This window comes from Drosophila suzukii, chromosome 2L (assembly GCF_043229965.1).
Source record: "Drosophila suzukii chromosome 2L, CBGP_Dsuzu_IsoJpt1.0, whole genome shotgun sequence".
NCBI lineage: Eukaryota > Metazoa > Arthropoda > Insecta > Diptera > Drosophilidae > Drosophila > Drosophila suzukii.
The window spans coordinates 22,805,359-22,825,951 of record NC_092080.1 but is presented as its reverse complement, the minus strand read 5'-3'; the positions used below and the strand labels follow the sequence as shown (position 1 = coordinate 22,825,951).

General features: G+C 35.7%; 1 protein-coding gene across 3 annotated transcripts in view; it reads right to left on the bottom strand.

The window, feature by feature from the left end:
- Positions 1 to 20,593, bottom strand: part of bru1 (bruno 1) — an 84,436-nt gene that overhangs the window by 38,127 nt on the left and 25,716 nt on the right. For 2 of the 3 annotated variants that reach the window (XR_011605882.1, XM_017080073.4), the window contains exon 2: positions 7,939 to 8,399. Coding sequence is in view for 2 of the 3 variants with exons in the window: in XM_017080073.4 (XP_016935562.3) it covers positions 7,939 to 8,399 (461 nt within the window). In the remaining variant the exon portion in view is untranslated. Of the gene's footprint in view, positions 1 to 7,938; positions 8,400 to 9,117; positions 9,522 to 20,593 lie in introns of those variants that run through there. The other variant, XM_017080092.4, reaches the window with a different exon arrangement.

The window sequence follows — 20,593 nt, the reverse complement described above, 5'->3', positions numbered from 1 at the left end:
TCACCGAAATACTTTTTTTAGGTTCTATTTTGAATGTGGCAAAAATTCCCTTTCTTTTATGTGCCAAATCTGTGGGCAAGTTACACACACACACGCTAGCATCCAGAGCGTTGGTTAAATCCATTTCCGACTCCTGCAGACACACATACCTATGGTTTTCCCTGCATCCCATTTCATTTCCCATTTTCCACCCTGCTTTTCCGCCCCGATTCAAGGCCTACCACAACCTCAGGTTCAGCGGTGTGTGATGGCAGCGATGGTTACAACAAAACTTAATACTGGAATGAAATAGTTGCATAATGCAATTACCCACCAGCGTATCGGCGGCATTTAGTGGTGGCCATTTTGGTTGGTCGCCCCAGCCGGTGTGGGGGAAAGGGGCGTGGCACCAGGCTGAGTTCCCGTCCCACTTAGCCCACACAGGTAATTCAATCTGTCGCCTTTTTTGCCGTGTCACCACCAACATTTTTCTGCATTTTTCACATATTTGCAAATATTTTCATTTCTCGTTTCGGGGTTCTTTTTCTGCCGTTAAATATCCGGCAGAGAGGTTAGACTGAGTCGTCGCCACATCCGACGTATGAGTGAATTATGAGATCTGCACTTTTTCCGTTTTCAAAATATCTTTAAGTCAAAAATAAAAGAATAAATCCTGTGCCATTTCAGGCTTTACAAAAGACTTTAACATGTATGCTTTCTTTTAATAAATATACTAATAATAAAATACATTGAAGTGAAATAAATTTGGTATTACAAACAAAGCATGCCAGAGAAAACATACGCAAAGAAAATTCTGACCTTCTCATCTGAGTTGAAAATGTTCTTAAAATAGAACGACATTTTTAAGTTTAAAATGTTTTTATTTTGCTCAAATCAAGTTGAATTGGCGGTATTTAAGTATATTGTATGTACAAATAAACTATTAGTTCAGTCATTAGTGTATACTTATGAAAAAGTTGTTAAATAAACTCAATTTAACTTTTCTCTTCTCACCATTTCGTTCTTATATTGATACCAAAATGTACTTACACGGTTTTTAAGAACAAATGTTCTCAATTCAAGAACAATATTCTCAATTAAAGAACAATGTTCTCAATGCAAGAACTATGTTCTTAGATAGTTTTCTCTATGTAGTTTCCTGCCTTTTTTAATTAATACTTAAATGCTTTAAATGAATTTTACCCTTTGAAAAAAAAGGAAACAACGCAGATACCCTTTTTTCCTCTAAAGGGAGCGCAAGGGAGATGGAGATGCAAGCAGCACTCAATACAATATCTGGATAAAGAATTCAAAATTTGGTATTAAATATTTGAACCAAATACAAAAACAAAACGTTCAATACAAAACTTATTAAAATGCGTGAAGTAATTTGAAAATTTTGGAAACAAGGTAGAAAATATAAGTTTTAATGTCAGTCACGTCAATACAAAAAAATAATTTCTTACTATATTTAAAATTTAAAATCTTTAAATTAATTATAATTGTTACCGAAACCAAGCAATGATATATTTAACTTGAACATGAAATCCTTGCCTCTAGAACGTTTTTTATATCAGTGTAGAATTTGCATGCAATCCCAACTTCAATCTCAGCGCGACACATTCGGATATCAAACTTGCGCTAAATACGAAGCTAAGTAATTTAAATCTAAAAGGCAACTTAAAACTTTGAAAACAAGTCCGTGTAAGTTACATTCTTACTTGCAATTTAAATTACTATATCCTGAACAAAGCTCCTTTCACTCTTCTATTGTTCCATCATAAAAATATCTTGTTTCACATAATACCGAAGAAAGCAACAAGAAACTTTCGATGTAAAATTAACTCCAATTTCATTTTGCAAGCGCAGATTAAATATCACTTAAAATTAAACTAGCGTTAAATGTAACAAATGATGGGAAATCGAAACCATTTGGAATGCAATAAAGCATAGTCGGCGGGCAAGGATACTGTATTGGGGGATCGGGGACCATAGATAAGGAAAGCAATCGAAGGATAACGAAGGAGGAGGCAACGGAACTGCATCAAAACAACGCAGAAAACGAAGAAAAATCTCACACAATTCCCATTATGTGCATGTCAACTGCAGTTAGAATCAAACCCAAGACACACAAAACCAAATAGAACAAAGCGATAAAAAACAAGTATGGCCAAATCGGAAAAGTAGGGAGAAGCCAAGGAAAATCGGAGGAAAAGCAGCAGGAATAAAGCTGAAAACGACACCCAGTCACGTTTTTGGACAAAAAGAACTTAATCCCGGCAAGTGGGAGGAAGATGAAATCGAGAGCCGCCAGACAAGACGTGCCAAAGTCCGGCCAAAAGGATACACTCGCATATATATCCTGGCATATATCTATGTATATATCCGCCCACTCACCCATAAAGTTCAAACCCTTGGACACACGTTTGTGGACGAGGCGAGCAACGAAACGAATTAATCGAAGTTAAATAAATCAATGTCCTTAAACATTGCCACCCACAGATTTACTGACTCCGACTCCAAATAAGGGAACACAAAGTACAAGAATACTGCACAGAATCATAGATGAAACTTAAACAAACCAAAATCACTGGTGTCTAAGTCTCAGTCTAGGTTTAATTCCTTAAGAAACATAAACATTTCGTAATCTTTAAAATGCCATATTATAATAACGCACGCTTTATAGTTCCGTAATCTATCCAAATTTTAAAATATGATTGTGATATGTTTGTATGTACTTGATTTAAGATCCAATGTTTTTGTTTTGTTCCTAAAACAATTTTGTAATTACAAATGTCTAAATACTTTCAAATTAAATCAAAACCCAAAAACCCAAAAAAGCCTCTTACCTGAACCGTGTGACAAATGCTTAGCAATGCTTCAGTTGCGGCTAAAAGACATGACCAAAATCCAATTTAACAAAAAAAAATCAAACTCAAACTGTGCGAAATTTACTTCCTTACTCAGAGGCTGCATTTGAAATTGAAACTCGCCTTTTCCTTTTGCGCCCCGAAAATGCAAGGGGTGCGGAATAAAATTAAGTGAAATTTTATGCATTTTTCACGCTCAGTGCTGCAGCTAAATAAAAATGTCAAGAGCACAAAGTTTCTGAAAGAAGGAAAATAAAAAAAAAAAAACGGCCGATGAAGGCGTTAGATAAGTGCGTTACTTTTCCTTTTTCCGGGGAGACATTGGACAGCTGGTCTTAGAGTAGGGAAAAGCTTTTCAAAATGAAGTTCTCAAGGCAGCCGAAAGATAACGAAAACGGGGACGAAGGCAGCAAACAGCCAAAGAAATCTGCTAACTGACCGGGGTTTCCCCTAAACTCCTCCCCAACGAAAACCCCACTTAACCCCGATTTCTAACTTACTCTCTGTGTGAATTATATTATTTCTTTTCCTTGGTTTTCGGGAGGATTCTCATCTGCGTTTCTCAGTTTCTCGTTTTCTGGTTTGGTCAGCGAGTTAGTTTTTTATAAGGCGGAGGTCATAAATCACAGGCTCGACTAAAAAAGTGGTCGTCGGGGGAGGGGGGCGATGGGCGTGGCTGTCTTAATGGGGAACTGTGACATATGGTCTTGTTTTGGGGTGGAGAAAGTTCACAATTGAATATGGTTGGGGTGGTTTATCCGCAGAAGCTTAGGTGGATAAAAAAGAATGATTTAGATTATCACAAGTAAGTTGGTTTTAAATGTTTTCAATTTAATTACGTTGATTAAAGCAAGTTAAAACTGAAATATATAAATTTCTGTCCATGGATTCATTCAGTGCACCATTTCAATTACAGATTGTAAATTTCATTACATTTTAGAGTTAAGAAGCTGAATACGTTGTTCATAGAATACTTTATTCAGCGGAGTTCTTTGATTTGTAAACCCTTTTCTTAAAATTAAGGAACAATTTGTACGTGCCTAATTAACCTACTTATATTGTTCAATTTCTTTTTAAATATAACCCATTTCAAGCACTGAGCTGAAAAGCAATTAATTTTCATTTTACTTTAACTTGTAGCGACATTTCCACCAGAGAAATCTTAATTTTATCATAGTTAGCTGCGTTTCGTTGGCCACAAAAGCCGCGGAAAACTTGAAACTGCCAAACCAAAACGGCCACAAAACATTTTACAGTTCACCTCGGTCCTTTCCCAACCCCTCTGCAGTTCACTCAATATCGAATTAAAAGCTACCTGTTCCTACCTTTTCTCACCTGAAACAATCCGAAACGGGACCGCAGAAAATCCTTCTCGCTATGCTTCGGTTCCATCCGCCCGGGACCCCTGACCCCATAACGCCCATTTATCCCGTATTCCGAAAATACTCCCCGTACTATCGCCGAACCGCAAGCGCTAATAAATTATGACCCCGAGCGCTTAACCTTGCGTCGCTCTGGTTTCCACCTTTCCACCGTCCGCCACCCACAGCCCCCTTAACCTTCACACCTCTCACCTTTATCTGCTGGCCGCAGTGCAACAAAAACGGCAACCATAAAACCGCAACACCCACAACAACATAGAAAATCCAAAAGAGGCGGAAAAGTTAGGGGGAAAACGGGAGGAAAAACTGCCCGCTAACGAAATTTAGTGCCCCAAAAAGGATAACAATTTCGGGGAGCCAGAAGAAGGAGAAGCATTAGCCCAGAAATACTTGGCCGAAACGAAAAGGAAATTTTTTGGTTGATACTCTCTTTGCTTCTGTTGGTATTTTTAGTTATTTACGACTTTCTGGTTCAGAGGTCAACCATCGCACTTAAAAGTGTCATTTTGCATTTTGTTTGGTTTAAAGGAAAAAGCGAGACAGCAACTAAAAAAAACTATGGAAAAATGCAACAGACAAAAGCCAGCAGCAGCAAAAAAAGTTGCACAAGTCTAAGGATATGGATGAGGTCCTTTAGCCAACTGGTAGCCAAAACTGGGTTACATTTTGCCATCTAAATGGAAATGTTGTTAGCAGGAAGTTTGGCTGGCTTAAGCCGAGAAAAAGGCGGCCAAACAAAAATGCATCATGCAAGGGCCGAAAAAAAGTCTAAATGAAAAGTAGTACACTAAAGGAAAGTTTGGAGATAGCGCAGTCTGCCTATAATGGACTATTTTTTATCCATTTATGGAAAATTAGTTTTAGTATATAAAATTCTAATGATTTTAATGATAACCAGTAAGTAGAGTTCTTAGAAACGTATTTTTACCAATTATTTTAAAACTAAGTTGTATTTAATATATAAAATATTTATATTCAATATATATCTTATCGAGCAGCCCCTTATACTCCTCCTTGAATATATCTCGTCACCAAGTAACAAGAAAATTCGTTTTTACTTTATTTTTTCCCACGATTCGTTGTAGGTCAGTGACACGCCCCCGGAAAAAGCGTACCGCCTACTTTTTTCTACTTTGCGCTGACATAAATAATAACTTTGAAATGCAATTTGTGTCGATTTTGTGTTTGTGACTTGCACAAGTCTCTCAGCTCTTTGGCCGGCTACAAAAATAATGGCAATAAAAGCGAACATTCTCACATGAGCACTTGGGGAGTGGAAATGGAAAAGGAAAATGCTGTGACTTCTTTTCGTTGCTTGTCATAAATCATCAACACAACGCGCCACTTAAGTGCTTCTAAAACTGTTTTGTCCCACTCAGATACCCCCATCCTGCCACGCCCCTTTTTTCGGACGCCACTGACCAGAGCTAAAATGCCACGCCCTCTTTCAGAAAAATAAGGACGAACCTGTCAGCGGCAGTCGGAATACGGGAAAAAGGAAAAATACAGCTGGAAAAGCTAAATAGACAGTTAGATACGGAATAACAATGACGGAAAATAAACAAAACGTTTTCGAAATACAAAATATACAAATACAAATACACAATGGCAACGAGACAAGAATGAAATCTCTCACAGAAATATGAATAGAAAAATCGGAGCAAAATGGCAATTGGAAATGGAAAAGATTAGAAGTGGAAATGTCGTTATGAATGAATGGGGGGAAAAGAGCACATCAATAAAAATGGAAACTTGACTGCAGCTGAAAGGCCTCAGAAAAAGAGGCGGAGAAATGAACAGAACAATGAATATATTGGAATAATCAAAGGGGAGTTAAGGGCGGAAGATACGAAGAGTTTTATCTTCATCCGAAATGATTTCAAATGCAGTGAAAGACCAATGACAGGCGGAAAATGTATAAAAACAATCACTTTTTGTCTGAAACTTTGAATATTTCTATTTATTAAATTATTATTTTGCCTTCATCAGGAAATGTTAGCTACATTTGATGAATGAAGGGATGAAAAACTTGAATTTTAAACTTGTCTCTAATGTTTTAAATTTTAATTTAATTAATACTATCAAGAACAAAAAAGATCTAGTATAAAAAAAATTACTTATACGCAAGAAACTTAAAAACATTATTCCATCATGACGAAACATTTTGTTTTTATATATGGTTACATCTACAAATTTCTCTAGTTAAATCAACTATCAAAATTAAATAATTTCCAAAATCAGGAACCGTGGTTTTTTAAAATAATAAGAATCATAGTCAAAGAACAATCCTAAAAAACTAATTATACCTGAACATTCTTATTTCAATATCCGGTATAATTTTTATCTTTTCAAATTTTATTTAAAACTTGAAGGATAATCTTTTTTTTTTTTAGTTTTATTAAAATCTTAAAAAAAATTTCTTTTTTTTTAATCAGAAAACATAAAGCAAAAGTAAGCGTTATTTGTCAAGCGGAAAATAAAACTCATAGAGAAAACACTATTTCTAGATATTTATATAAAACGCAAAAAATTATCCATTATTTTTGGTTTAATAAATAAGTCTCAAAATCATTTGAAAATGATTTTTTGTTAAAACTAATAATCATTACGGTCCCTGGACAAAATCATTTTTACATTTAAAAAAGTTTTTTATTTTTCATGAAATGTTCAACTAAAATTTAATTTATCGGGAATTTAAGTCAATTCAATAAATGCTTTGTGCAATCCATAAACTCTTAAATAAAGGCAAATTAATACTTTGAATTGTATTATTTAATTCAACAGATCCCCTCCCCGATTTGGTGGCCCAATATCCATTAGCAAAGCTCAAGGCTATTGAAATTTCAGCTCAAACACAAATAGCGAACAAAAAGCAATTTGCTGATGAAATGAAATGGCAATTGCAAGTGAATGCAATTAAAAGGGAGAGAAGGAGACATAGAAATATGTGTGTGCACTGGATGTACGACGTTCGTGTATTTGTGTTCTGGCTAGACCAATATCTCATATTAATTTTGTCCGTACTTCTCTCATTTCCATTAGGGGGAAGATGAAGTTTTGGCGGAGCTTTTGGCTATTTACCGCAACAAATTCGGGTGTAATTTATCAGCCAGACAAAAGCTGTGAATAATGGGAGAGAAGTCATACAGTAGTCTGTCGAGAATGCGAACGATTAGGGAGAGCTTGAGAATTATAATATTACAACTAAGAACGTTTTAGTTAAGCGATCACGTTTAGTTCTTATAAACTAACAACAAACTACTAATAATATTATAATATACTAATATATACTATATACTGTATACTATAATAATATTAGAAAAGACAAACTTTAAACGCTGTTCTGACCATAATACTTCTTCAAATTGGTTTAATTTTGGTATGTAGGTGGCATTCCGATAGTTTCTTTCAGGCTAAAGGTACTTTCTCTTAAACTAGTTATTGAACAATTTATTACGTAATATCTTTGAGATTTTAAAAATTATATTTAAGTTTGGGCCAGTACATTTTTAATATAATTTTTACTTTGAAAGATTGGTTTTATGCTAATTCAAAATAAAATAACTTGTAATTTTTTTCCAATAAGACCGTCTGTTTAAATTCGTATAGTATTCAGTTTTACTATGGCTAATCCCAAGTTCAAAAGAGAATTCACCCCAGATATTAGGGTAAAAAATAATATTCGTACGATTCTTCAGAAGACTTACCCTTGCTAATTCCGGTGGCCTTGTCCCTCAGAACGTTGATCGAGTGCACCGCTCCGTACTCCTCGAACATTTCGCGCAGCTGCGACTCGTCCATCGACTTGGGCACCTGGCCGACGAACATCTTGATGTTGTCCGGGTCCGGCTCCTTCTCGCCGTAGGTCACCGTGGCGTCCGTGTCCAACCGGAAGCAGGGGTCGTCCTCCATTAGCGCAACCACATTTCGGTTGGCGCTGCACGGGTTGTTGTTGTTGTTGCTCACCAATCCGGCGGCGGACATTATACCGTTGGTGCCCACGGGAACCAGCGCGTTGTTGTTGCTGGGGCAACCCAAGCTCGGATTGCTGTTGTTGCTGCCGCTGTTGTTGTTGTTCAAGAGCGACGGGTTGTTGTTGTTGCTGTGTATGGGACTGTTTGGCAGGCTATTTGTTGCACTGCTGCTCTTATCGCTCATACCAAAAGCACTGCAAAAGAAAGATTAGAGGATAATGGAAGGATAAGTACAGTGATTAAGCCTTAAGGAGAAATATGTATTGGAAAAACAGAAACAAGGTTGTTGTGTTTTTATCATAAATTCCTTATATTTAAAATACTTTTTAAGACAACTTTTATATTTTCTTTTCTTTTTTTGTAGTTTTTAATTCGTAATGTTTTGTACTACCAGAAATATAAATGTAAGTCATATATAGTAAAGACAATTCAATATTGGAGGGGATCTAATGCTTATAAATAATTTATTATTTTTACTATTTTTGTAATGTATAGGAATATTGAACAAATATTTTCTTATATATTTCCATTAGAAAAAGTTTCGTTACACAAGATCATCTTTAAAAAGTGCCCACTGGATTTATGGTTATAAATAATTTATTATTTGTACTTAGATATATAAATCTTAACGGAAATAAAAATCTTTTCATTTATTTTCTTTTACAAACAAAACTTTGTTAATTCAAGATCCTCTCCAATAAGTGCCCACTGTATCTTTTTTAATTAGCGCCCCAACCAATATTTGTGGATTTCATGATAAGAAGTAATTTATTATTTTAACTTAGATATAGGAATATTAAACGAAACAAATCTTCTAATTTATTTCCCTTTACAAATAAAAATTTGGTAAATCAAGATCCTCCCCAACAAGTGCCCACTGTATCTCTTACAGTTACTTTCCCACACACTTACTCCAGGTAGATATCGTTGTTCTTTTCAGAAAAATCGAATATCATGCGGCGATTGGCCAAAAACGAAGCGCGACTGCTGAACATATTTGCGATCTCAATTTAATTTTTACACTGTCGACGCGAATAAAGAACGGGAAAACTTGAAACTTTTAATTTAGCGGCAGCCAATGACCATTACCAATACCAATACGCTTCACGTTTACTGTTAACGCACACGGACACTCGAGGTCGGATTGATTAAATTAAGGGCCTAAATAAATACTTCCACTTAACACGGCACTCGGAACTCAACGTGACTAATTAAAAAAGCTATATATTAAATATATAATCGCAGCGCCTTCTCTTCTCCTGCCTCTTCTTCTTCCTCGCACTTCCTTTCCGGGCAATCGTCGATGGACAAATGAACGAGAAATCGAGGTGGCGATTGGAATGAGACAGGTGGAAGGCAATCTTCCAGTGGATTCCAGCGAGAGCGTGGGAGAAGGAATCAGCGAGAGTGCTGGCCCCAAGGTCAAAAGATTAAGCGATAAGGAGAGGATCACAAGTCGAGAGAGGACTTATTCGAAGGTGGGAAAGAGCAGGAAAGGTGATATTTTCGTATACTATAAACTAGTAGACTAGTGCGAGAAAGGGAGGTACAGTGGCGGACAAAAGGGGCCTGACAAAAGTGAACATACGATTTCTTCCATAGCACCTTCAAAACTTTTTTTTCATAATTTCCCAAACGGGCGCTGTAATCTTTAAGTCCGGGCTTTGTGGTGGTAAACATAGTTATCGGGTAGCATAATACAGCAGCCAATCCTTTCCAAAGATACTTTCAAATTATGTTCTAATATGGTCTTATATCGAAAATGATCCGTAATACCCACGATGAAAAACATATTTCCTACTCCCGAGGCTGCAACTGCTCCCCACACCATGAAACTCCCACTACCATGCCTTAAGGTCGAAATTACCATGGTAGTGGGAGTGGGTGTGGGCTTGGCACCCTGCTTGAGCTGCGCAAGAATCTCTAGATTATGCATGCCTAACCCAAACTTTCTAGCTCTTATAAAGGATAACTGGCACGGCTAGTTGGACTTGGCTAGCGATCCTGATCATACATACATACATACTTTATAGGTTCGGAAACCCTTTTATCTACCTGTAACATACTTTCCGCCGAAAATAGTATACCCTTTTACTCTACGAGTATCGGGAATAAATATGTTTGGAACAATAACAAAATACCATTAAATTTCATTTTTAGAATGTAAAAAATAAAATTTATACTTAGGTAACACACAAAACTCCAAAACGTTTAGAATACCTGAAAGGACTCGATATTAGAATGAGTATGTGTCTGTAAAGCTTAATTATGTGCAATGTGATACGCTGCAATTTGTCTTTCATCCCCAAATGGAGTTTAATGCTAATTCATAGACAACTTTGACTTTGGCCCGAGTGAGCCTTCCGTGTTTGCCTTGGCGATTTTCTGGCCGAGTAAACCTCAAATAGTATTAACCTAATGGCCATTTTTGCTTGTGTAAATAAGCGATTTCAGCTTTTTCAGATGGAATTGGGTCAGCTGAAACGCGATGAGCAAACACTTGGACAAGGACCTCTACCGCACCTGATGATTAAACGGTTTCTGTCTCGTTACTTTTACAGTTGTCAGCCGAATAGTAGTGTTCACTAATAAGCGGGATAAGGAAAGATCGAAAGATCTTATTAGATGTGGAATATATATACTTTTAAGGTTTGGACTTTTTCGAAAAATAAATATTTTAATTTTTATTTAGTTTTAAACGCGACTGTATGTGTGGGAGTGTACATGAAATATATTAGCCAAGGAGGAAAAGGTAGGATGGGATCGGATAACAGGACGTGGCATTTAAGTAGGCGGACTACAGACAAATGGATAATGGAAGATTTGTTTTTTTGACGTAATTAGAAATTTGGGTTGACGTGGAGAAATCGTAAGGTGGAAGAAAGTCTTTATGCAAGTTTAATAAAGTGGGGTTGGTTGCAGACTTCTGTTAAAGATATTGTTTCCTTCTACAATAAATAAAGGTTAACCAATAAATAATTAACATTGCTAATAACTTGAGTGAACATTTTTTCCCCAGGTGTAATACTGTAATTACCGTCGCCAATACATTGTTTTGCTCTTTCTGTTCTCCTGCGCTCTTTTTGTCTCGCCCACAAATTTGCCGTTTTGGGGCTGCAGTTTCCTTTTAATTTTATTTTGTCTTTTAATTTCTTACAAGTTTCACTTTTATTTAGCAAATTCTTGTCATCCCGTTCCAGGTTTTTGCTCCCTCGGCGACTTCTTTGTTGCATTTTGTAATTTGAACTTCTTCTTTGCTCTTTGTTTTCCAGACTCAAAACTTTCTGGCTCCCCCCCCCCCCCATCCCACTTAACCCTTTCTTGGCTTTTTCGTCTTGACTTTAATTTAGTTTAAGTTTGTAAGTCACTGGAGGGAGTGGGCGAATGCCACGCCCCTACCCTAGATGGCAAAGTTGAGGGGCCTCTCTGGGGAGGGTCTGTAATTGCAACGACCCTTTGACACATTTATTGCATTTCTTACTCTTTCTACACACAAAAAATATTTCTTTGCATTTTAGGGATTAAGTTAAGTGGAATATCGGAGCATCATCTATAACTAATGTTTTCAGTTAATGTAAATAAACTATTTTTTAAATTTTAAATAAAAAATTTCATTGCCATCCAATTTTTTACAGTGTAAATTGTACATGATCCAAGTTCAGCTTAGGATCCAATAAAACATGCATTTGCGACAATTTTATCCAAAACTTGTTTAACCAAAAAACAAAACTTTTTACCCCAGCAACAACAGCAAAACAACCCCACGAAGAATGTACGAGCAAAACGAACTGAACTTTCTTACTATCAAAGTTCAAACTGCAATTCATCTTCATCAGCAAAAAGTATGCAATAAAAATGGCAACCAAGTGATATCTGCTATTCCTTGACCTCAATAATACCCAACAATTCTTCTACTCATCTAAAGAAAATACAGAAAATAAATATGTACAATCAACAGATATTATAAATCATTCAAAATTTTCAGGAAGAATAGACTGTTCTTAAAAAATAACTACAGTGTTTTACAAGACACAATAACTTATAAAGACATAAAAACGTATCCCATAGCTAATATGCCCTACAATTCCGAGTAGAGGGTACACACAAGAAGTTCAACTTTCTCAGTCTTCTTGGACTTAAAAGGACTATCGTATTTGTTTGTCAATAATGCACCCCAAAGGCTGAAATCCAGTTACAAATTGAAGATTTCACTCTTTAAATTTTTAAGCAAACTTTGGTCCTATCCCTTCGTTTACTTTTTCTTGGCATTTATCTTCATTTGTCGGAGCAGAAGAAAAAGCAGAAGGACCTGGTCCTGGAGCAGCTGTCAACAATTTGCCGACCGCAAAATTGTCGAGGGAGCCAAGTGGGAGTGTTTGAAATTCGGCATTGGGATTGTACTTGGACCACGCCTGCGACTCTCCCGAGAAACTCACTAATTTGCTTGATTACTCCAGAGAATATCCGGCGGCGGAGAAATTTGAAATCTATTATAAAAGTTTTTTAGCCTCAAAATGAAGGCTCACTAGGGATCGTCGACTGAGATACCGAGTGGGCGGAAGGTGGGCGGGGAAAATCATCTTCGACGGCGTCGACATGGGTCAACACTTTGACAGGGGCAAGGACAAAGAGTCAAAACTTCTCCAAGAAAGGAGAAGAAAATGAAGAAAAAATAGTATGTATGTAGCAGCTGTGGGGCACTTAAAAAAATCTGATATGAATAGACTCGGCAAGAACGATCTTTTAAATTCGGATACTTCAAAATGCAAGATTATGTTGAGCCAATTAAAAAAAATTATTGCCAATAGAGGGTATTACTGTCTGAAAAAATAGATTATAATGGTTTTCTGGTTAATTATATATTTGATGTTTTAAACCAAAGTTACCCATTTTCATTTTAATTTCTTTTCTTCGTAATATTACAATTTCTTATTTGGCTTCTTTAAGTCATTCTATGTAATTAAAGATATAATTTTATTTTTTTTAAGTGCATGGTAGCAGCTGAAAAATTCTTTGAACAACTTTTGCTCGCCTTCATTTTTCTATTTTTGGTTTTGGGATCTCTTTTATTTTGCAGGTGAGCCGGATAATTTTTTTTATGTCTAGCGTCTGCTCCACAACAAATCAAGTGCGAAGTGGAATCCTGTACTTCATGTTATTTTTGTTGTCGAGAAGAGTGAACTTTTGATTCTTGTTATTTTGTTTCTCGTGGCTCTTTGTTCTCCTTGATTGGTTTTTTGTTGCTAGTGCGGTGTACTAGAGAATGGAAATCAATGGGAATGGAAGAGCCCAAGTGGATTTTGTGAAGAGCTTTAACAGAGTAATTTCTGAAGTGGAGCAAAAGAAATTGAAGGACTAACGAGGTCGAAAGGTTAGTAACAAGTCCTTTAAGATTGTGGGGTAAGCTTCTTATAAAATGAATAAAAATACTAATGGGTACACCAATTAAGTCTTTCAAAATCTTTTTGTCAAAAATTAATAATACAAAAATTGGTTAATTGTTGTTTAACTAAAAAGCTGGTTTTAATCTCGGAACTTTTATACGTTGTCTAGGTATACAATCTACGAAAATTTTAACACGCGTACAGGAAAACGGCCCTTTAAAATTGATATTCTTTGTTTTCTTTCACATTTAAGTTTGCATTTTTTTGTTTAAGCTTACAAAGGGCTTTAAAATCTATTTAAATTTCTCGTCCTATTTGCCTTTATCTTATCATCCATATTTTTATATTAAGTATGTATGCATACTTTAGTTTTAATCCCTCCTAATAACCCCAAGTTCGCGGTTTCTAAGCAGCTTAAACTCGCCCCTAACCCAGATCAGTAATTTTCTTTGATCTTCCCAGGAATAACCTTTTAATGCGACTTAAGTTCAGAGGACTATAAATTACTAAACTTCACAAAAAAAGCACAGAAAGCAAAGAAAATCAAGACGAAAAAAGTATGAAAACATTTCGGCACGCTTATCAAAGATAATTTTAAGCCGCATTTAAAAATGATTTCTTTGCTTTATTTTCGCACAGGCGCTGGCACTTTCTCCAGTCCCTTTCCCTGCTCCTTTCTCTCCTTTTTTGTCGAGCTACGCGACTTTTTCCGCTGACTGTGCGTTGTCTGGCAACCCTGGATGAAAATGGAGGGGAAGGTGTACGATTATGGAGGGTACCAGAGCGGAAGAAAAGGCAGAGCAGCAGGGTGGACCAATGTTGACAGTCAGTGAACCCCGAAAAAGGCAAAGCCAACAATAAAACCAAAAAACGTTTCTGCATTCTGAAAGTTGTAATACCCTATCCCAAAAATTATAACATTTATTTTAAAAGTTCTTAAAAAATAAAATTTCAAAATATATGACAAATAACAAGTACCAACGATCCTAATTTTACTATATTTAAAAAGAAAAGCTTCAACACTCGTGATAAATTTAATGCAATATTATTTAAACATCTAGTTTGTATTTATTTATTTGTTCTTACGTTAAGAGACAGTTGAAAATAACCGATAACCTATGTTTTTTTATTGCAGCTATAGCTGCTGTGGTCTTAAGCTACATTTATTATATAATAATTTACATTTTTACCTCTAATTTTTAATTTAAGCGATATTGCACAAACAAAGAAGTTGGCTGAAAAATACATTTTAGAATAAGCTTACTCTCAAAAATATTTTCGCGAGAACTATAAATAAATTCCCCACAAGTACCAGTTGTTTCAGTTTTTAGGGTCCTAAGAGGTAAATACTAGTTTATCTCACCCACCCGATGTTCTTTTCTGTCAAAGACCCGTACTCATCCTTGCATAGACCCCGAAACCTGTGCGAGGAGGACTTGGTCTCCTCTTCGTCCTTCCACTGCGACAATTGGATGAGCAAATGCTGACGAAAGGGGTACGAGATGGGGCTTATGGGGATGATAAGGGGAGGGCAGCAGAGCCTGGACTTTGCGCAAATATTTGACATGGCCAAAAGCAGACAGCGGCCAAAGGAGTGGGAGCACTGACTGAGAGACTGAGGAGATGATGCAGCTCATTTTTTGACTCAACTCCGGGGATTTTCAGGGGTCTTTGGGAGGAGGTCTTTTTAGGTTTAGGACTCGTGTGTAATTAAGCAAAAATTCCAAATCGTTTGTAGTTGTTGTCCTTGTCTGGCGCCCTGCGCGCTCATTCCCTTTTTGTTGTTAATAATCACTTGTAAATAGATCAAAGTTGGCATTTTATTTGAATTCCTCATCACAGTGAGGAATTTTTGAGCATTGAAGTTGGCACCAGACTCAAGCTCTGAACAGGATTATGTTGACTAATTAGAGGTTGACGAGGGAGAGTTCATTGGGGAATTGGTTCAAACGCAAAATATTTGTAAAGAAATATGAGACAAGAGAGGTTTTTCTCCTCAAGAGAGTTTTACTTTTATATTAATTAATTGGGTAAGATTTAAGTTTGTTTAAATTGGAAACATTTATTTTATGAGTCAAAATATGACTGAAATTTAAATTTGATTATTTACAAATAATTATTTTAATGAGTTTGCCTTGAAAGTCCACAAATTGGTTTGTCTCCCAACTTTCCCCAAGTTCCTTAAGAAGTTTATTTATTGATATACAAATGAAATTACTGTAGCATTTCATTTATTTCAATTGTTCAACCATAACGTTCCATCTTAACAGCTGAAAATGACGCACAAATTAAAAAGCCAAGAGCACGAAAAAACACCATCGACATTGTCACCCAAGAAAAAAGTGTGTAATAAATATCCACCACACAGGAAACCAAATTAAATAAGTAAATCTTGTGGCCATGTAAAAAATGAAACCGAAAAAGCAAAAATAAAGAACCGAAAGCCGAATCGAGTATAAAATATATGTATGTGTGTCGAAAGATAAAGCACAAAGGGATGCCAGGACTGGGCTCTCAATGTCACTGGGAAAAAAGGAAAATGCGACTAAAAAAAAAAAGAAAATTAAATTGTGAAACGTAATGTTAACGCAGCCAAATACCCAAAAGTCCAAGCGAGGCGATTCGAGCCCGGCTTTAACCACAATGAAATGAATGGAATACATGCGAGAGTACTAACCAGAAAAAATATATATTTATTCCCTTTTCTGGACTCCTCTTTTTTCTGGTATATGGAAAACTTCGGGCCCCCTTTAAGAGAACCAGCCATGACACACATGCCCGGTAAGGATCAAGGGGGTGGTCCGCGCACTGGTGTTAAAACAAAAGTACAGGCATTTCACCCAACTGCGGAGCAAAAATTTCAAAAATGCCAATGGCTTTGGCGAGCGGAAACAAAAAGTGAAAAGAAATTCAAGTGGGATGGTGGAGAAAAGCGAAGTTTAGATACGCTTAAATTAAATCTTCGTGTTTTGAAATAAATATCACACGGAAAAATATTAGTCATAGAGAAGTTACTATTTTTACGCTAATTGTACACTATTGATAGAAATAAAACTGTAAAGTAAGACCTTATATTATTAGGACTTGAATCATTAATTTTTATACAGCCTAATGGTACTGTTATCTTAACTTTATATTTTTTTTGTGCAGTCTTGTTATATATATTTATTGGAATATTTAATATTGCATTTTTAGAAAAATCAAAGAACACTTTTACCATTTGTGAAAAAAGGTTTAGATTTTTAGTAGTTTTTCCGCGTTATTAAATTTTTTAACAAAAGTATAAACTCTAAATTTAATCTACACATGCATGTCAATAAGAATATTTTTAAATATTAGGAGGAAAGTTAAGAATGAAAATGGTAAAGTTTTTAAAATGCCCCAGTTTGGGGCAAGGGCTTAAAGTTCAAAAAGATGAAATTCTCAAAAAACTTCTCGCCCGGGAAAAGGAATTTATTGATTCATTTTGGAAAAATCGCCAAACCGAATGCGAACAGCGACAACTGGGGGGCCTTGGATAAAGAAGAAAATGATTTGCATGGCTCCCGGTAACGGGAAAAATTCCACTCGCTCCCCTTCGAAAACTCCCACCCGCCAAACGGAGCAAGATATGTGGAAAATTGAATCAAATGATTTTTATTTTTCTCTCCTGCAGAGACAGAGCAAGGGGTTAACACTTTTCCAGCATAAGTCTTGCCGGGAAAAAATAAAAGAGAAGGAAAAATTATAAATGAAAATTCCAAAGTGCTGAGGGGTGCAGGAATGAATGAAAAAAAAGAGCCGATGCCACGTGAAACTTCGCAACTTGAGGCAGGCAAAAATTGTCGCCACTTTTTGCAAATTGTTGTTTGCCAACGAAATTGAAACAATTCTGCTCTTAACTGCACAATTTTCTTTCCCCAACAGGCAGCTCTTTTCCACATGGCTCTGTTTTTAACCATTCGATGCAGTGGCGCATAAATTTTGTTGGCTTGACGCGCATTTTATAAGTGATGGGGTGCAATGGAAATTTCAGGAAAGTGCCCCAAGGAAGAAGTACTGGTCTGTTGTCTCTCTCTTGAATATGGATGCAGCTTCATATTTGAGCACTTTAATCATAATATATTGGCAATGCTGCCTTTCATGAGCAATTAAGTTTTTCGAAAGTATTAAATATCAACCCAAGTGCGCTTTAAAATAATAACATTTTAATACATATTTATTTATATTTAAATCTTAAAATTTATAATTTAAAACGTTTCTCATTTAATAGTTACAATTTTGACCTTTGAAATATTGAAAATACTTAATAAAAGATTATAAAATAAAATCACAAAAATTCGGATTGGTAGCATACACTGTTTGTAAATATTATTTAAATTTTTTAAGTGTCTGAAAATGTTTTGAGATTGAACTAATTACACTGGTCGAACAAAACCATGAGTTTTTCTTGGTCTGAAAGAATTTTACCTACACAGAGAAATGTTCAAGTACATTGTTCTTGAATTGAGAAAATTCGTTCTTAAAAACCGTGTAAGTACATTTTGGGTTCGATTTTCTCAATATCAGAATAAAAGCGTGAGAAGAGAAAAGTTAAATTCTGTTTAGTTAACAACTTTTTGATAAGTATAGACTACTGACTGGACTAATAGTTTAGTTGTTGAGATAAACAATGTAAGTACCGCCAATTCATCTTGATTTAAGCAAAAAAAATGTCGTTCTATTTTTAAGAATATTTTAAACTTAGATGAGAACGTCAGAATTCTCTCTGTGTTTTATGGTCAACGAAACCCATTTTTTTTTAATGTACTGAACAAAAGTGACTAAAAATGAACATAGAAAAATGCACTTTAACTTAAAAAGCGGAGGTATTACAAGAAGTAATCTTAAATATTTTAATTAAAGCATTTAGTTCCTCTTTAACCCATTCAAAACTTGAACACATCGTTATCCTAGCCCGGAACACACTCCTCCCAGTTTTGCTGGCCATCTTGGTCTCTTAGGGACCATTACCTCAAAATTGTGACTACAAAAGGGGACCAAGAATGGGGAAGAATAAAAAATTAAGTCCCTCTTTTCATTCTCATGCGGGAGACATTTGTATAATTTGTTTGTGTTTTGTGTGTATTTTTATGATTTTGTCAACGCGGCACAAAAGAAAACGAGCTGCGAAAGCGAAAGGATGGTGCCGTGATAGAAAGGGATGGAAAATAGCCCACAAAACGACCAAACGATAATCATAACAACGGGACACGACCAACGAGGCCCCTTGGAAAAGTTGGCCAAAAGGATGAGGGATAAGGAAAAGCGCCAGGAAAGGAAAGTCGTTTAGCCGTGTCTCTAATTGCCTAGGAAAATGGCCATTAAAAGGACAAGGACAGGCACCATAAGCTGTCTCTTTCAGCCAGGTGGATCCTTAAGGGAAAGGAAAATTGGTAAACAGGAGGGCCATCTTATTATTGAAAAACAATCTTGAGACATAAATTGGCCCGTAGCCAAAGGCATGAAAAAATACCATACTTTAAACGATGCTTCGGGGAAAATATTTAACGATTTCGTTTATTTCATGATATTGAAATATATTACAAACACAAATCAATTTGGAAACGATAACAATGTCATTACCAAATAAAAAGGGGCAACACAAAACCCTTTAAAAATTAAACAGTTCAGTACTTGAATTTCAAGACTTTAAATAGATCCTAGGAAGCGAAATATAAGAATACTGTTCTATTTAAATGAGCAAGATAAGCACCTCCTACAAAGTCAACAATTTATATGTTATTATATATAGAATAGCCTTAGTAAGGTTGAAATACTGTAGATGTAGGCAGTTTATTTTTAGCCGAAGCAATAAAAAACTTTTCCCGTATCCTGGAGAGCAACAAGAGCAAATATAACACAAGAAATCACGCACACACACTTGTTCAACAAAGTCGCGACATCAAGTTTCCTATATCCTTAGTCTTAGAAAAGGAATGGCGCTATCCTTTTCCCACACACATGAGAAGCTCGGGTTTCCTTCTCTTTCTAGCTAGGCTCTACTTGACGCATGTCACGTGTTTAATTATTTACGTGACTTGGCGGCATTTTTTCGTATCCCTATACTTGAATGCTTTACTTGGATTTTTTGTGGAACACAAGCATTTCTTTCGGCTGCCTTGTGTAAATATTTATTGCCATTTTGTGTCGTGGCTAAAATAAATAGAACGGGAAACACGAAACTAAAGCTGCCAAGTTGTCGCCTACGATTTGTGTTTATCTTGGCTTAAAAGCCAATTGATATTTGATGAATAAGTGCATACTATACTCAGCCAACATTCCTTTCTATTTTGACATTTATGTGTCAACTATATTTTAGAATATTGCCTAACTACACAATCATAAAACATTTTTTAATTTATATAGATTACACAGTTTTAAAAAAATAATTTTCAAAAACTGTTTTAAAATGTTTCTAAATTTTAAAATGTGCTAAAAACAATTAATATAATCTTGCAGAGGGTGTAATGATTTCAGTCTGAAGATTGCAATTCAGTGAAGCAGAGGTTACCAGCCGCATAAAGTATAACAATAGACGAGTCGATCCAGCCATGACCGTCTGTTTCTACGTGAACTAGTCTCTCAGTTTTAAACCTATCCGGATGAAACCATCCCAAAAGTTCTTTTTCCTTATCCTTATTTCTTGGGTGTACACAGAGAGAGCTATTCAAGTACATTGTTTTTGAATTGAGAACATTCGTTTTTAAAAACCGTGTAAGTAAATTTTGATATCAATGTTCTCAATATTAGAACGAAATGGTGAGAAAAGAAAAGTTAAATGGAGTTTATTTATCATCTTTTTGAAAGGTGTACACTCCTGACTGGACTAATAGTTTATTTGTTGAGTTATACAATGTAAATAGCGCCAAATCACCTTGATTCGAGCAAAATAAAAATATTTTCAACTTCAAAAATGTCGATCTATTTTTAAGAACATTTTCAACGTCAGAATTTTCTCTGTGTAGATACTTAAGACTTATATA